General features: G+C 48.6%; 1 protein-coding gene across 13 annotated transcripts in view; it reads left to right on the top strand.

The window, feature by feature from the left end:
- Window positions 1–19,146, top strand: part of LOC114577681 (uncharacterized) — a 163,376-nt gene that overhangs the window by 128,091 nt on the left and 16,139 nt on the right. For 8 of the 13 annotated variants that reach the window (XR_009832358.1, XM_062083675.1, XM_062083677.1 and 5 more), the window contains one exon: window positions 7,519–7,560. Coding sequence is in view for 11 of the 13 variants with exons in the window: in XM_062083675.1 (XP_061939659.1) it covers window positions 7,519–7,560 (42 nt within the window). In the remaining 2 variants the exon portion in view is untranslated. The other 5 variants (XM_062083673.1, XM_062083676.1, XM_062083670.1 and 2 more) reach the window with 4 other exon arrangements.

Genomic DNA, 19,146 nt, shown 5'->3' on the forward strand with positions numbered 1-19,146 from the left:
TTTTTCAAAAAAGAAGAAGAAGAAGAAGAAGAAAGTATCGAGACAGCACGGGGTTCCAAATGAGCGACACCGTCGGCTAATAAAAACGGGGTGTTCGATTCCATTAAACGCCGACTCGGGGGGATGGGGAGGAGGGTTGCTCGGCGCGGCTGAGAATGGCGACGAAAAAGAGCGCGTCGACAGTTTTCTCCGCTCGTCCCCCCCGTCGATTGATTACCGTGGAAGCCGTGGATGGTTGGAGTGGAGCGATTTTCGCAGGAAGTATCGGCCGGAAGGCGGGATACGCTTTGAAATGCGAAAGACGTATTCCAGCACGGCCGGCGAGGGGGAGGAGAGGATCGTCGCTTTCTCTCTCTTTCTCTTCTCACCAGCCTCCTCTCACGGGGAGTAACGTTGATCTAATAACGGGACAAACGTCGCGCGAATCGCGTCCCGGACGGGATTTCATTTCCTCTCCCTGGTGGAGGATGAGCGGAGGTGGTTGCGACGACAAACAGGGAGGACGAAGAGGGAGGATCGGTCCCTCTCCCGCCGCGGAGAGTGCAAAATCCGCTCCCGTCTTCCGATAGCGTCGCCTCCAGCTAGTTGTCGAACAAAGCGTTCCACCGCTTCGTGCAAGAATTCGCTCGACAGCCGCTTAGCGGACCCGAGGCGAAGCCTGCCTCGCGCGTCTAACCGATCGGGGTTGGGATTCCAACTTTCGTTTCTCCGTTTCCCTCCCTCCCCGTGACACTTTGGGAAATTGGTCGGGAAGAATCGGTTTCTCTCCATCTACGTTCTCCCGAGAGATCGACGAGGAAGGGAGGCTCGACGAAGTTGGTCTTTCGCCTCGATCGAGGCGGAGAACTTTTTGTTTTCGATCGGATGCGTGCTCGGGTTTCGGGGAAGGAGAAATTCGGTGTGCGGATCGCGAGAATAGCGCGTTAGGAGTGGCGATAGGCGGGATGCATGGCCGGGTTTCACGGATGAACGAGGGCGCCGGGCGTCGTGCCGCCGGAAGTGCGTCTAATGCATCCGTCTGGGGTCACGCGTCATCTCGTTTCCGGCACGGCCATTACCTTCGGTAAAACGTTTCGCAGGGGGGAGAAGTTGTGCCACCTCTCCGTGCTTCGGCTTCTCCTCGCCGATGATTCAGAGTTTCTTGGATCTTTGATATTCTCTTTTCGACCGGGATAATAAAAAGTTTAGAAAAAAAAAGAAAAAGAAAAAAAACGTTAGATACTTTCGACGTTTCGCTTGCGAGCGAGGGGGGAAATTTAACAGATTGGAAAAATTTTGTTTCGTTGCTCTGGTCGAGAGACTAGGCGCGGATGAGAGTAAAGATGGAAGAAAAAGGAGAAGAAGGAGGGGAAGAAGATTTCGTGTTGCTTGAACGGATGAGACTCCATGGGATCTCAGTAGAAGGCAGTAGAATGGTGGCCGTGTCGAAAAAAGATCCACTTGAAGGAACGAGCCAATGGGACAAGAGCCCCTTTACCTTACGAGATTGGTTGGCGCATTGTTTTAAGGGAGGCCCGACGCATGCGTGATTCCATGCGTGGGAGGACCGACCACAGTCCACGACCCACGCTCTCCGAGGATCCTACTCTCGACCGCGACAACATCCCATTGGCCTTTTTTGGGACCGTCGCTGCTCACTCCGGGCCTTGCGATCCTTCTTCCATCGCCTCGCTCTCCTACATCGTGCGGACGCAGACATTCGAAATTGAGCTTGGTTTTATAAAATTAAACGATCACTATTTTGATCCGTCCTATTAAAAAATTAATATCGTGGGAACGTGGATCGAGGTAACAATTTCTCCGTACAATTTCACGCGAAAGAGAAACGATTTTCTTCGATTCTTAAATCTTTTATAACGCGGTTAATTAACACCAGCAAGCAAGGGTGAAAGAAAGCGAGAAGAACGCAGCTGGAAAGATCAGCAGTCGATTAAGGGGGAGGGTGATGGTCAAACGTAGCCGAAATTCTTAATCCCTGATCCGATCGTTCTTACGTTAACCACCAACCAACTATTTGCTTTCGCGTAAGCGGAGGTAAAGGTTTGTCAGGAGATAAATCGATAATCGTATCCGGTTTTTCGGCCGGCTTAACGCAGCCACTGTTGCCTATTAGCGAAATCTCCTGGCGCGAGACGAAAATGAAAGGAGGTCCGTCCGAGCTAGGGGGGTTAATGCAACCTCGAGGGAAGAAACTTGGAGGGAGGAAGAGGGTGGAAAAAGAAAGCTTGATCTTGGGGGAAAGGAGGTAGAGGGAAAGAAGAAAAAGGAAGACGAGAAGGAGGGACGAGGGGGAGGGCAGCTGCCTTCAAAAAGGCCGCCGACTCGATCCGAGCCACCATTGTTATTCCATGGTGCACCATACCGCGAAACAAATACAACGGGCATAACCGGGGAGAAAATCAGGGAAGGGGTGGAGAGGGGGCGAGATTAGCTCTGCTTAGCTACTACCATCTTCTTTGCAAATTTCGCGCCGAGATTCTCTCTTTCCCCTCCCTCCAATCTCCTCTGCACAGCCTACGTTTTCACGTTTCTCCTTCTCCCCTTTCTTTTTCTTCTCCTTTTTCGCCATTTTCTCCTTCTCTCTCCTCCCCTCCTCGTTTACGTCCCCCCTCCTCTCTGGTTAAATAAATAAGTCGCTTCTCTTCGCGCAGACCTCCGCTCGAAAACGGCGGATTTATTCTCGTGCTGCGACGACCCTGCATTGTATCGCGTTTGGGAGGGGAGAGGGAAGAGGGAATAGACGTTGGCGCGATTAATCGAGACGCGAATTAATCGGGAATTATTTTCCTGGAAAGAAATAATCGAAGAAGGTGGAGGGGGCGGAGGGTGGACGATGGGTGAAGGAATTAAGCGGGCCTGCACGCATGAAAATCATCCGAGGCGTTTATTGTTCCGTTCTAAATAATGGTCGCGGTTCCGGGCGCACAATGCGGCGACCGAACCCGCGAAGATTAAGCGGTATTTTCGCGTGCCGGGGGAGGGGGGTCGAGACTGCTCGAGCAGGAAATAACCGACGAGAAAGAACGAAGGAGGCTGGAAAGTAAAGGGAAGAAGGGGGAGGAAGGAGGAGGGCGGGGAGGGGGAGGGGGAGGAGTTGCCCTCGCGTTTGTTTAAATTCGAGCGACTTCCGTGGCTCCTGAATGAGCCGACTTTTATGCATTATGCGTTGGCCCGCACGAAAAATCCACGTGGTGACACGGAAACTCCGGGGGTGGAAAGAGGGCGAAGAAAGGGGGAAAGAATGGCGGGGAACAGAGGAGCGCAAGGAGAGAGAAATTCGGAGAGTGCCCAGTCGCTCTTACGAACGTGAACGATAAAAGATTTCACCCGACTTGCTGCCGCCCCTGGATGGGTTGGGTGGTGGATGGCTGTGTGGGCTTGGCCCTGGTGAAATTTCGTCGAGAGAGTGGTCCAGGAGGGGGTGAAAAAAACACGCGGAGGTAAAAAGGGTTAAAAAAGGAGCGGAAAAAAACGAAAACGAAATAAAAAAAAAAAGAAAGGGGAAAAAGGGAAAAATAAATAAAGGGAAGAAAAAAAAATATATATATATATACATATACATATATATATATATAGGCGGTGGTGCGCGCGCGTATGTTGCACGTCGCGTGTACGTGTAGGTACTTAAAAAACAAACACCCACACGGCGGCAGCACGGACGGAGAAAAAAATCGAGCCGGAGCCATTCAACGTGGAACGAAACAACAATTCGGTCGTCCAATTAATCGCGAACAACGCGCGCCGAGAAGAGAAACGCGCGAGCGTCGAGAAATCGAATGGGCCACGCCGAGCCGCCAATTTTTTTGCTCCCCGTGAATGGACCAATCTACAAGGATCCTGGACGAATTCGGTCTGATTTTTCTCGCCACCCTCTTATTCCTACCCTGTGCTCACGAACGTTAAAAAGCTAGAGAAATCTCGGCTTTTAATTCCGCCGATATTAACAAACCTCCTCCTCCCTCCCTCCTTCTTGGATATACATACATACACATATATATATATATTCACATATATCGAGCACGGAGCCAAGGAACCATTCAGAGACCGTTCCAACCGTCGAATTCTTCGACTCTTAGTCGACTTCCTTTCCCTTCCCCGGCGCGCACAGCCTATCGCGCTGCTCTTTTTTATCATTCGCCACGATATTTCCACGCGCCGCTCCTCGAGGACCCCGAGAAGAGGGTGGCGAAGAGATAGACGAGGACGATGGGGAGGGGAGGGGGGGGCATTAATAAGCGTAATATATTAGGGAGTCCTTTGTGAGGAGAGCGAGCGCGTCTTTCAGCGGCGCGTCAAGCCGAATCCTGGCGGGCCCGAGGATCACGATGAAAGGAGAGACGGAGGGAGGAGAGCCCTCCGTCTCGGAGGATAGACGAGGAACGACAATTTGATGATGAAGAATGAGAGGAGGGAAGGGGAGGGAGAGAAAGGTGATCCGTGGCGTTGGTGGTGGTGGTGGTGGTGGTGTGCGAGTTATGTATGCGCGTGGAGAGCCCAACGGGATTCAAAACCACCACCCGGCATCCGGCCTCGAGACAAATGTGTTCCAAGCCGCGAGACAAAACGCGTGACGACTCGTCGTCATTCGTTAAGCCGTTTTCAGGTTGGGACGGGCGTGAGGGGGAGGGGAGGGGGAGGGGAGGGCGAAGGGGGATAGCTGTATTCGAAACCAATGAAATCTCCGGTGAAAGACACCTCCTTCTGCATTCCTTGTCCGGGGCCGTGTGTCATTACTCAAGAGGAATACGTGTCGCGAAGGACATTCCTCGCTTCCCTTTCAGAAAACTGCTGTCGAAGGGGATTTTGAGCCGTGGAGAACGTGTGGCCAATCGCGTGGGCAGAATACATTTTCGTCCCATCCTCGTTCGTTTCGCGATACCCGCGCGAGGTATCGCTCGCCGCGTACGATTTAAACGCGCCATGATCTTTGTAACGTAAAATTCCAGGGGAAATTTCCTTCGGAATCGAGGGAGAGGCTTCTCGAAAATGAAAATCGAATCAGTCGAACGAGTTGTTGTTGTTGGAGAAATGGTTGTTGGAGCGATCGATTCGTGGAGATTCTTGCGGAAAAACGTAGAAACTGAAACTCGTTTCGCTGCGTAGACGGATGGTGGGGAGTGAGGGGCGTAGAACAACGAGGGGCGCGCAAAGGGTGCAGAGGCGGTGGTTCGGCGGGGGTGGCGGTGGGAGGCGGAGAGGCTGACGGCAGGACCATCCTCGAATAACGCGAAGCGTAACACGTGGGCGCAGAGTGCCCGGAGAGAAGATAAACGGATTACGGCCGCTTTGTGTCAACGTGATCCGCTTCCCGTGCACCCGAATCCCAGTACCGTGCTCTCGCCGTCCGCTCGTCCTCAATGGGATATTACGCGCTCCAATGCTGGTAACACTGTTCGGTCTGCAGGATGTCGCTTCAACTGATAACCAATTTTCATTACTATTAATTTGGGGACCTCCAACTTGCCGCCCGTGAACGCTCGTTCACTCTCGTCGTCTCTCCCTTAATTTCGTCGCCCTACGATCCTTTTTTTCTCCTTTTTTCTTTTTTTTTCCTTCGAAGGATCGAACGGCGATATAATAATGGATAGATAATAGATCGAATCGATCGAATCGTGTTCGCGGAAATTCCCTTCTAACAAAGGAATATTCGGCAAGATCTCTCTCCATTTCCTTCGTAAACTCCAAAATCCGGCGAAAAGTTAAGTTTATTTGGAAAAATTTCTTCGATTCGCCTAACTTTTTCTCTATTTTCTTCAACTGAAACGAAAATAAGCGAAGAGGATCAGGTTATCGAAGTTATTTTATTACAGATCACGATGATCGTGTCGACGATCGCGCAACTTCCGATCGGACGATTGAATCGTCGTTGTTCTGTCACGCGACAAGGTGACCCAGTCAGATCTCTCGATGACAGGGAGGAGACGAGAGGCCATTGTGGGAGCACGGGATCGGTAATAATCGGCGTCCAACAGTCTCTCTTGCTCGCCGGAGAGATCAGATCGAGCTGAGACACGCGGGGGAAGGAGCGAGCAAGGAGGGAGACCCTTTGGTGCGGATCCATCGCATTCCCTTCTAGGAGGATATCTCCTCATTGTGCTCGCCCCTTAATCAACAGCTCCCTGCCGTAGCTGTTCGATGCTTATTGATATAACCCACCCCCTACATCCCTCGTATCCGAGGTTGCACACGCGGAAATTTACGGGATGTCGTCTGTGGAATTTCTCGCACGGGGAAAATCCATCTCTCATTTTCGAAGGGACTCCTCGAGGATATCGAAAGGCGAAGAGAAGTGGCAGCAATCATTGATACATCATCGCCAATCGGCGTCAACCGGCTCGAGCGCACTTCTATCTTGGAATATTCGTTGGAGACGATATAAATGCGATATCGCGGCGAGCAGTGGGTGTCATATATGGAAATTTAATATTCGATAAGCAATATTTGTTTCGTTATTAATACGCGTTGAGTGTAAGCGGGCATACGGCGGCCGCGCAGATAGAACTGTAGGTTGAATGGACGTTTCGTGCGTACCACCGTGAGGTATTTGCATGACAACGGGGATGCGCGTATGCATCCCTGTCCTCGGTACTCGCTAATTAGCCGGTACCACATACCGGCGCGGATTAACGAGAATATTGCATTTTTAATAGAGTTCGCCCCCCCGCGGTGTGCCGCGGTCAGAGAACGAGAGGAGGGAGGGGGAGGGATGGGGAAGGGTGGAAAGCAGAGATTTCAACAGCGATGCACGCGTTGGTCGCTCTCGAAGGATCAAGAATTCTTTGATGTTTTTAATCATTTCTCTCGGGTCGATCCAATATTATTATATTGCTTGCGAACTTTTTTATTATCTCGCTTTTTATAAACTCGAAACTCGAAAGTAAGATACGAAAGTCGATTTCGAGTTATCGGCAAACGATTCGAATGTTTTCTTTCGGATCGATCGATCGGAAAGAAAAGTGAAGAGATGCTGCGATCGAGAATGTATGTTTTTTTTCCCCCCCTTTTTTTTTTTTTTTCCTCGTGCGAGAGGATCGATTTAAAGGCTCAAAGAAAATCTCGCGTGCATCCCTGGGGTCCAGGCCGGTAGTCGGTTGATTCTCTGCTTGCTCGTCCGCTCGACTAGCTCCGCTGATTGCTGCTGCATCTTTGATGACCTCGTCCAGACAGAGAAGAGGGTGAGAGGATCGGGGCTACCCCTGCACGGAATGCTGTGCAAAGAGTGAAATGTTGAGATTGATATTTTAACAGACGGATTACGTAAGAAGGGCTTGTATGGGGGGAGGGGGGACTCGAGTGGTTTGCCTCCGCGAATAGGGCACGGGAAAGTGGATCTCGGCTGGCCACCCGTTGATGAATCTTTCAAGGGACCCTGACACGATATTTAACGGATCGTGCATCGTCGTAAAGGACACCGTCGTAACCTTGCCAATTTTCCTTCTTATAGTTTCTTTCTTTTTTTTTTCCTCTCCCTTCTTTCTTCGAACTCTTTCCCCACTGACTCTCGATACTCTGTTTCAGGTGGAACCGGATCCCGTGCTCGCCGAAATGTTCGAGTTTCCGGTAAGTCTAGTTTTTGACGTGCACGAGACAATGCCCTCTAATCACGATCGTTGGAAAATTGACGGGAGTATCCGCGGTGCGATGATGGAAAATCAACCATTGATGAGCCGTCAAACATCTGCACGTGCGATCTAAGATGCAGGTCTTCCGGCGGTAAAATCAAAGCGATCTTCTTCTTCTTCTTCTTCTTCTTCGTTCACGATATACGTATACACGTTAGTTACGAGTTATCAGCCGGCGAGCGGTTATTATTAATCGATTCGTTGGCCGAATGGTTCTCTTGGCGACCTTGGTTGGCCGAGTCTTTAAACCGTCCAGATGCAAATCGCAATGTATGTAAGTGACCATTATCGGTGAACGTGGCTATTAATCATTCTAAGACTATTTAATTTACACACGGTGCGCGGTTCCAAAGTCGGTCGAAAAGTCGATCGGGCCTCGAAAATAACGTCGATTTAATCTGCCCGCCTTCTCTTTCTTTTTTTTCCTTTTTCCTTTTTTTTTCCACCTCTTAACCTTCGAGACTAACCTCCTCGCCTCGTGTTTCGGCCTTCTTTTCGCCGCACGAAAAGACAAATGGCCCCTGTCGGCGTGAAAATGGCCGCGAATCTGTTTTCTTTCGTTCGGGATCTTGGATTATGTAAAACGCAACACCTCGCCCTCCTTCCTGCCTTCCAAATTTTCTTACGTAAGAAATTCCGCTCACGTTTCACGTTTTAAAATCGTGAAATCGCATTACGAACTTTTTGCCGATCTTGGATCGATCCGAAAGAAGAGCGAAACTCGTCGTGGCACGTCGTTATTAATTATAATCGACAATTTGATACGTAATCCGTTCCTTCTCGCGTCTCGAGTCCCTCCTCTTGTATGTATCGAGCATACAACTTCAACGATCGATCCGACCTATAGACGGGCTTGTCCAATAGGTATTGATCTCGCGACGTGGAATGAAACGATGCACGCCACTGATCCGTTTTTGCCCGCGATCGCGTATTCCTTGGGCAAGAGATGCATGCGTTTATCTTGTTTTTCTTTCTTTCCTTTCCTTTCCTTTTTCTTCTTTCTTTCTTTCACTCCGTCGAACCTTCAATTCTCGTCGCTGAGCATCTCCTCGAGCATCGATCGATGGGATCTTTATCTTATTCGAGTTTGAATTCGGTTTAATGATTCGTCGAGCGGTAAGGATAATTAGGGGAGAATATTTAGTGTCATTGATCGTTGTCACGGAACGCGATGACATGGTGGATGGCGCAAAATCGCTGGAGACTCGGCTTAAATATTGTAGGATCTCATTAAAAACGGCCGCTTCGACGCGTCGTCGAATAATGACGCTATTCCCCGCGGTGAATTCGTGCCAGCGACGGCGTGCCTTTCGTCAATAAGCCGCGCCGCTCAAAGAAACCGTATTAAACAATATTATTATTTAACGGGAAATCTCGAATCGAGGGAGGAGAAAAAAAAATTATTCTCGACGATCCATCGTTCCATCCTTCTTCTCTCAGGAATCTTAACGAAAAGAAGGAAAAAAAAGAGAAAAGAAAGGAAAAGAAAAGATCGAATTTCTCACATTCTCTCGGTTAGAATTAAATTATCGATCGTTCCTCTTCTTCTAGCAAAAATCTCGAAAAGATCGAGATTTCGGTACTACATTACGGATTCACAGATGGATCGAAATCGTGTTAAATAATATTATTTATTTAACGATGAACCGATCGAATCGATCGGGGAAAAATTATTCGGATTCGATTCGTGCGCGCGTGAATTAACGAATGTCTCGTCCTCCTCTTGGAAGGATCGAGTTTCTCCATTGATTCTCCGTTTCGTTGTAAAATTGGAGAGGGAAAAAATGTTATCGGGATTTTTTAAAATATACAATACCGTCGTTGAAAGATAGAAACGAGGTGTAACGGAACGGGTAAAGAATATTTGCACAAAGATTCGAGGACGTAATATTTCGCGAAGGTGGATTTACACGGAGCGTGGTAGTCCCAGCGTGGGCGAAATCTAGACGCGCCGGCAATCAGAAACACATTATCGGACGAGAGCGGCTCGGTAATACGTCCCGCTGTGCTCGGAAATATGCTTCGCTCCGCTTTGCTCCGACGCGCTCACCGAACGAAAAAGAAAGGGAAGAAGGAAAATGAAACGGGACAGAGTGATCTTTGCTATCGACGTTGGAGGAAACGAGAATGCCACGTTGCAACTTTCGATCCGCCGAAAAAAAAAAGAAAAAGAAAGAAAAGGAGTACAATCCTCGAATTAACTCGAAGAAAATTTATAAATTCCTTCGGATTTCTCTACTCTCTCCTCCCGTTTTCTCTCTAAAAATATAAATAAATGAATGTCGCGCGCGTACGATAGACGGAGGGGAGGAGGATGTATCGAGGAAATCGAAGTTTATCAAAGATATGGATCGAAGAGGAGGGAGGATCGAGGGCGGGAGAGAACGAATCTATCGTGTCGGCGATAGATCGGGGGAGCGGTTTCCTTCTGTCGGCGTTTCATCAGAAAATGGCGTTGTGAGACGCGTATCAAGTGCTATTCTTCGTCAGTTTCAAGATGAATCCGCGGATCCTCTCCCACAGGCGCCCACGACAAATCCATGCTTCCTCAATCCCCGGGACGGTTTCCCTCGTCGATCGATCCCCATTCAGTGAGGGGCTGAGGGACGACCGAAATATCATCGAACGGCAGCAACGGGATGCTTTTCGAGGAATACTATGGGGGGGAGGGGAAAAAAAATGCCGTGAAACGGCCGCGTCTCCGTAGAATTCATTTTAATCATCTCCACCTTTTTCCTTCGCCGGGAGACTCACCTTCCGGCCACAGAGGAGAACCTTCTTCGCTCCTTCTCTTTCTTTCTTTCTTTCACTCCCCCCCTCTCTATCTCTTCCTCATCTTTTCTTCTCTTCTTTTCTCTTTTTTAATTTCCCAACCTCCTTCCTCTCTCTCTCTCTCTCTCTCTCAGTTCGCCAGTAATCACCGCCACTATTACACCGAAACGTTTTTGATGAATTCGTCAACGAACCAGTTCTCGGTCTCTCGCGTTTCCTCCATTCTCTACTCGATGGTGTGTATATATATATATATATATATATATATACATATATATATATATATATACACATATATATATATATATATATATATATATATACATATACACACATATACACGTATATCTCGTTTCTCGAGAGCGGAGCACCTCCAGGCTGTGTGACCACGATCTTAGGAGCCCGAGGCTGTAAGGAAGCCCTTCTCGTTCACAGCCGCGTCGAGAAAGAGCAAGATCGGGGAACAAAAAGCGGAAGGAACGGGTACAAGAGGACGAGGAAGGAGGAGAAGATGAATAAGAATAAGAAGAAGAGGCAAAAGGTATCCAATCATCCAGCCAGCAACCAGAGGGGGGGCGGCGATCGTCCGAATAATATTTCCACGTGCGCGGGATATACTTTGGCGGGGGAGTGGAAGAGGGAGATTTGTGGTTTGAGGCGGGAAAAATCGCGGGGAGGAGGGGGAGGGAGGAGAAAATAATATCCCCGTTAGCCGGTGAATGTAGGACTCAAGATAGCAGACTCGAGGATTTTTTTTTTTCACGGTTAAATGGGTCGGCTGTCTTGAGTCCGCGGATTCATCTTGCGGATTCCTTTCAGGATGCAAGCACGGCCTATTCAAGGGAACGGGTCGAGACGAAGGGATATGTTGGTACGGCATTTAAAATCCTCGACCGCGGCAGGGGGATCTTTTGGATCAATTGGCTGAAAAGCGTTGCTTGATTTTCTTTTCTTTTTTCCTTCTTTTTCTTCTTCTTCTTCTTCCTCCTCCTCCTTTTTTCCCTTTTTTCTTCTCCGCCCGATTCCGTACTACTGCATTATCATATTATTCATCGGTTCAACCCTTCAGATTCTTTCTCTCTCTCTCTCTATTTCTATCCGTTTCTTTTTCCGTCTTACGATTTTTTATATCCCCGTTGCTACGCGTTTTAATTCGAGTCGAAATTTTCGACTTTCGACGATTTTTTAACGAATAACGCTCTTCCGAGAATATACAGTTAGCGAAGTAATTTCTTGGCGTTTTTTCTTTTCTACGCTCTTCAACGAAGACTTCCGGTGACGCGGAGCGACTTTCTTAACGCTCGTTTACGCCTTTCTATACCCGTAACATGCAAGAATGAGCACGTTAAATGCAAGAATGTTAATTAACAAGCTCCACGCGAGACGGAGAATCATGAACGCACAATCGGATACAACCTCGTACGTACATACTCGTTAACAATTACGACGTCGGGGATCTTATATATACCCCTTATATATGTTTCTTGGTACGAGGACCAAGTGTTTTCTCGACGATTCGCGGGAAGAAGAGGCGTGCCGCGAATCGCGGACCTCGAGCCAACCGATCCTTCCCATTCAAACGTCCCGTCTTTACCCATTCCACCCGCTTCCGCCGAATAATTATCTTAATTCTACGAAAATCTCGCGACGCCCATTTCCATTGCCGATTCACCATCGCGTTACACCATCGATCGTAATTCCGTCCCGAAAGTGTTTCTCTCCTTCGTTCGCGAATCTTCTCTTTCGTGTTTCGTGGCGTGTGTCGCGGCGTCTGGACAAGATCGAGAACGGGGGAAGAGAGGGAGGGAGGGAGGAAGAATCGAAAAGACAAGAGAGATATCGTGCTTGATCCGGGATCAGGGTGGAAGAGGGTGGGAGAGGAAGAGAGCGAAAAAGAGGGACGACGAGCAGCCGACCGGACCATTCAAAGTTCCCAGGAGGCAACAAAGGGCCAGCAACGAGCTGATCAAATTATCCAATTCATTTGAATTGGCGAGCGAGCGAGCGAATAAGTGCTCGCCGTTACCAAGAGGTCCACTTCACCGCTTTCGAGCACCATCCGTCCAGCTATGAGACGCTACCGTCCAAATTTATGCACGTTCCGTACGCCGCGATACAACGCACCACCTCCCCCCTCTCGTTCGAGGGAGATTTCGATGTTGGAGGGAAGATCGGTGCTTTGGAGGGAAGGAGGAAAAGAAAAAAGAAGAAGGAAAACGTACCCCTTTTCTTGCCCTTGTCTCGCCTCCAATAAGAACCTGATTCCTGCGCAAAATAAATGCATTTATTTTTCTTTCTCTCCTTTTTTTTCACGGCGCGCGGGAAGCGCGATTTTCAATCGCCATTTAAGGAATTTCTAAAAAGATATATCCGGCTGTAATGAGAAATGGATGAATGGACGAATAAATAAATAAATAAATAAATAAATTCTCGTGCCGGATTAAATTAATAAATATTTGTGTTATAAGGGAGGGGCGTTCGGGTTGGAGAAAAATTGGAGAGAAGACGAGGATCGAGCGAGGATCGCGGAGGAAAGGCTGGCAGAGGAGAAAACGTTAAACGACAATCTCGACGTCAAACGTCGACGTTCAGGAAGCTGGGAGGAGGTCGTCCCCCTTCCCCCGCCGCCGGCCCTCCTTCTCGTCATATTTAATAACCCAGCCGCATACACACGTTCACCAAGGTCCACGTACGGGCATTAAACTCGGCCGAGTGCGGAGGTTCGTTACGTACAATGCACCGCTGATTGACCAACCAGATCCGCCCTGAAGTGGCGCACGGTTGCCGTCGCAATATCGGATCACACCGTTGCCCCAATTGTCAGCGCCGCTATCTTTCCTCCTCCTCCTCCTCCTCCCCCACTTTTTTTTCCTTTTCCCTCCGACGTATTTTCGCCACCGACGACGATTCCTTCGGTGTCGTCGATTTGTCGGATGCCGTCCAATTCGATCCATTTCCCCGTCCCCCCGTTTTCCTTCCCGCGCCTCGAAAGCCAAGTTAAACCGAATCTGTTATCGAATTTGTTTAACATTGCGGAGGAACGAACCCGGAGGAAACGAACTTTTTCCGGAGTTTAATCGTCCCTTATTTTATTCTCTCTTTCTCTCCCTTCTCTCTTTTCTCTTTTCTTTTTCCCTTTTTTTTTTATACGACGCGATAATTCAATCGAGAAACCGAAGGATTTATAGTCTTGACGAATCTCTACGCTTCCGACGTATCATCGATTCCGACGGTGTTGGAAAAAGAGGGGGATGATACGGGGTTAGGGGAGGAGGGGCTATAAATAAGAGTACGCGTCATGCGACGATAATTCGTCTTCGCTTGCTCGACACCTCGGGCTATCCCCCTCCCCCTCCCCCTCTTTTAAAATTATTATCGGCCTGGAAGAGTCGATGAAAAAAACCTGGAAATTCTGTGTGTGCGGTGTCGAAGGAGCGGGATGAAAAGGGCTTCCGGGTAGACGGAGGGAGAGAAACAAAAAGAGAAACAAGCCCGATGGAGGAGGAGCGGCGTTGGACGGGGAAACAAGCGGAGGAGTCGAAAAATCAGCTTGCCTCGTTAAATCCTGGCCTGGGAGGACGGAGCTTGTCCCTCTTTCGAATAAATATATATCGGCTCGCTAAATATTTATGAACTCCAGAGCGAGAATCTGAAAATCGATCTCGTCGATTCGAGAGAGAGAGATACTTATTCGGTATACAACTTTATCAAGGTATCGTAAAAAAAGGAAAAAAAAAAGCTGCCATTATATACTTCGACATTTTGGCGCATTAACATCGAATTGACATCGTTGGAGTGATATCGAATCGTGTTAATTGATCCCGATCGATCGTCCTAATCGCGCAAACCCACGTCGCCCAAACGTTTGTCCGTGAATCGTGGATAAAAGGCGGGAAAGCAAGAGGCATCGTCCCCGCCGGCAATCGTGCACCGGTGTCGTAATCAATGTTGTGATACGACGTTAAGCGGGCATCAAGTGGGTTGGCAGAGACCCCTGGCCGCGCACGCGGAACCGGGAATAGCATCAGAAACGAACCCACCCTCCCCCGTTCCCCGTGTATGGAACAGGAGATGGGGCGCCGGGATAGAGCGCGCGGGGGTTTGGGTAACCAACTCGTGAAATTCAATTACCGAGTCCGCGGGGGTGGCCCTTGCCGAGAAACGTGCGAGAGAGGGTGGCCGAGGGGGATGCACGTCGGGAGGCATGGGGGAGGAGGGTTGGAGGTGAAAAGGGAGGAAGGATTTGAGTGACAGCCGAGAAGGAGAAGCTGCCTGACGCGGGCCTAACTCTCGCCTATCTAACGTCGAATCTTACACCCTCCTTCACCCCCCGCGTCCCCTTCCCCCTCCTCGAGTAAGAATCGAGAAACCAACCCCGAGAAAGGGGAGATAGCAAAATTGAAATTGTACCTACCGATATAGTATGTATATGGCGGCGTCCCATTCGGTTCGATGAAATGATTTCTGTGGAGGGAGGGAGAAGGGGGAATGTAAGAGGCACGAGATCCGAAAATTTGTACAGGATTTTTATTTCATTCGTACGGGATGATTAAAATCACGCTGAGGATGAGATCCCGTGTCGGGATTGCGTTCCCTTTCTTCCAACTTTGTATGAAACAGAAACATATATCCAAACGGATATATTCGTGTCGAAGAAATCTCAAGATTTTCGCACGAGTGACGAATATACGTGGAATTAACGACGAAGTATATGCGTGGACAATTACCGATAAGACGATAGGAGCAGAGGAACGGGATGAGTCAGAGTCTCTCCATGACCGGCCTGCTAGAAACCATGGCTCGCGTCGCATCGGTTTCATCCTCGGCCGGGCAATGATCATTCTCTCCCCATGGTGGACGTGCGGGACTGACAGACTGGAGGCTTCGCGTTCATTAGCTAGCTATTCAGTTCAACGGGCCAACTGGCGAGGGTGGATTCTGACTCCGGTGGCTGTTGGAATGTCCGACATGTTACTCTATCCTCGCACATAATTACACCAAGCCTTCGCAGCCTCCGTCCTGAGTCCGCCCTTGCGCCACCGTTCACCTTTCCCCCCTTCCTTCCTTCCTTCCTCCAGCTCCCCGGGAATAAAATCACAGCCTTCCGGCGGCAGATCCGTCCAGCATCTGCTTTAACACCATCCTTCGTTCGAAGCTTTGGAAATAGTTTACGGTTACCGCCATCACGGTGAATCGATTTTCTCGGTTTTTGGACTCTTAGATTTATTTCGTAGAGATACGCGTATATATAGAGGTGTAAAAATGAAATCGAGTTTTCCTTCGCTCGAAAAATAATTTGACGATCGATGATTGAAAAAAAAAATTATAGCGTTTATTTTTCTTGGACCAGTATAAGGGAATTGTATATAAACGAAAACGGAACACGGTTTATCGTGTTATTAAAACAAGAATCGGTGGAATGCGCGGTTCTTACGATCTTGCTAAATAAGATTATCTCGATACAGGTAAACGAAAATATAGGGAAACACGAAGAACCATAATATAAACTAATACGATCGATGATAGTTCGCGATTTCAGCTCGGCGATTAAACGCGATACCGTGATTCTAAATCCTCGAGCGGAAGTTTTTCCCTTTTATTTTTTCGCGTATTATTTTCTTTTTTATTTCGCTGACCCAAGCTGACGGGAGGAAGGAAGGATAAAGAGGGCGCGCTACTTACAAGGGTCCAGTGACGAGGAAGAGGGCTGCCGCCACATTGTCTGCCGATTCTTCGAGGATGACTGGTCGTATTGAAAAACCGGAATCCCGAGGAGCGCTAATGTGGCATAACACGGAGGCTGTGTCTAAATCTCTCTTAAAAAAAAAAAAAGAAAAAAAAAAGAAAAAAAGATCCAAGCGTTTTCTTCCCCGACCTACGAGATCCTCGCACGTATTACGTACGAAATCGATTCTCGCGTGATCGCTAATTAAAAAAATCGCGAGATATATGTATATATATCTTTTCGAAATTTCGGATTAAAGAAACAGGGAGAGGGAGGGGAATATTGTTCGATCGATATTTTGGAATATTTTCTTGGAATTATTTCCCCGAATTTTTCTCGGAGCTCACGACGACGAGAATCAATCAGAACACTCGAACGACCCATGATCCCATCGGTGGATCCCGGGTACCGCGAATTCGAAGGACCCTCGTACGTCAACCGCAATCGTCCCAATAAAAATATTTCCTCCCCTGGCATGGAACGTGGATTTTTCTTGGCGAAGAAAGGGACCGAGGAAGAAATAGCTTCTACCTCGAAAATATTTCCCCGTGTAATAGAGGACATTTTCGATTTTTCCATCCTTCCCAATCCCTTAAAAAATATCCTTAACAAATATCGATACCCCTTTTTTCTACCTGCCGAACTGCTAATATCGATCCGATTATACTCGAAAGTACGAGGGAAGATTAAGATTCGGTTTTACGATGGAAAGATCGAACGAGGAATCGGATGGAGCAAATTCGATCGGGAGGAGGCGCGAGTAAAAAGAAAAAATATTTTTTCACCGGTGTTCTAATAGAGGCGCGTGACGATGCAGTATCCGCGACCTTTCCGTTCACTCTCTTCCTCTCTGCTCCCTCGTACGGATCTCCTCCTCCGTAAGAGGAGATTAGTGAGTTAGGCTCGTGCGTTTATCCATCCACGACTCGACGAGTCGCGAACGGGCAAAGAGAGAAAGACGGTGGGAGGAGGAGCGTTCCTCCTCGCTAGATAATTACGATCTGTGGCGTACGTCTGTTTCTAGAGAGAAGTCTTTGGCCAGGGTGAAGCCGCTTACACGCCCATTTAACCAACGGGCGTGGCGGTAATTTATTTCGACAACCGGCGGAACCGTGTTTTTCGCACCTCTCGAGCTGGACCTAGATGCTCACTCGCTTCCGAAGAACGTGCTTCTTTTAATCCTTTTAATCGACCTCCCAACAGAGGTGAGAATACAATCGCGCGCAACACTTTTTCACGAACAAGAAATTCCAACTCCGAAACAAGCAAACAAAGTACGATCCACTTTCCAAAAAAAGAAGAGAGAAAGACAGAGAGAGCGAGAGGATGACATCTCGAAGAATCGAGCCCCTCTTCGACTATAAAAAAGAATATTTCGAGAAAAAATGGAAAGAGCGGTGTCACCTTCTCCGAAATTGGCGCGAAAACGAGGGCCGCGCCACGGGGCTACTACTACTACGCTCGAATCGCCGTGAGAAAAGGAATATCTCGTTCACCTCCGATACCTGCACGTGCTATCCAATAGGGCAAACTTTGCCCTCCGCACCCAGAGCGAACCCACACTGTATTGAGATGTGTGTGCGGGTGGTGAAGACTCGCGCGGGGTTCAGGAAGGATCCGTGGGTAGTCGTGGCACAGAAGGTTGTTGCAGCGGATGGACCCGACAGAAGGAATCCGGCCTACAAAAGATTCCGCCGCGGACCGGCCACCACCACCACCGCCACTCTTCCATTCATTCGCCCTCGACTCAATGTAGATTTTTCCCATAGGTAAGGCTGCGGATCGAGAGAAGGTGAGCGTAAGAGGGGGTGGGCCCCATGGAGGAGAAGGGCCCAGGTACACGCAGCGTCCGGAAATCTCTACTTACTCGAGAGACGTTCAATGCCTCTCTTCTCCACCCCCTACCTCCTTTTCTTCGTCTCTCTCTTCCTTCCTTCCGTGGTCCGTGCCCCTTGTTTCTCTCGCTCTCGCCCTCTCCCGCGAGGGCCTATACAGCCCCTACTTTTGTGTAGTTATTACCAGGCGCACGGATCACGGCCGAATCGCAAGCTAGGGATCTACGCGCTCCTCCAGATAGATCTCCTCTACCTAATACTCACTCCGTCCCGTCGCCCACTCCTGCCACAATTCTCCCTCGAGGGGGTCGACGCTTTTGCGAGACCCCTTTTTTTTTTTTTTTGATCGATCGATTTCCACCGGGGTACCGGCCGCGCGCACGCTTTCTTCTTTCTTTCTTTCGATTCCAAAGGAATTCCTCTTTGTTGGCGGTGGGGAGATCACCGGGATCGATCGATCTCCTCGAGATAACGCTTCCATTCCATTCTTTGTTTCGCGGTTTCTCTCTCCGATCTCTCCTTTTTAACCCTTCTTTACGATTGTACCGATGCTGGGGCAGTAGTCAGATTCGTGGAGGCACGAACGAAGTACGGGACGTTTTGTAATCGTATCCTGAATTTCTTATTCGAGAATTATAAATGTTATTGTTTTATAAGAGGAGAGAATTTTTTCGATCGATCAAATTCATTTTCAATGGTTCAAAAATCTTTCTCGTAGCCATCGAACACCTCGGATCGATTGAAGTTAATTATTTGGGTGATAGTTTCGAACCTTCCTCTCTTTCTCTCTCTCTCTCTTTACTTTCGAAATTCGAATCATGGAATTTTTATCATGGAATATATTCTTTAACGGAATCGAAGAATTAACTTCCTTTAGAATTTAGGTTTGGATTTAATATATTTTTTTTTTTGAACGAAAAGCGTGGTCGTGGACAGGAAGGAAAAATTTCTCCGGAATCGTGGCATGTGGATCACGGATCGGAAAAAAGAAATCGTGAGAAGCGATCTCGTTTTCCAGGAGTCGCTCCAGGACGACAGGGGCTCGCTTCAAAAGATCCCGTTTCCGTTTCTCGAGTCCAGTCCTCTTCCTTCGCCTCGGTGTGTATTTTGTCGTAGGGTGCACACCCCTCGCCACGGTCCATTTTGATTCGCGATTACGAGAGGAGAAGGGCGAGGAAACTACGATGGACAG

This window comes from Apis cerana, linkage group LG13 (assembly GCF_029169275.1).
Source record: "Apis cerana isolate GH-2021 linkage group LG13, AcerK_1.0, whole genome shotgun sequence".
NCBI lineage: Eukaryota > Metazoa > Arthropoda > Insecta > Hymenoptera > Apidae > Apis > Apis cerana.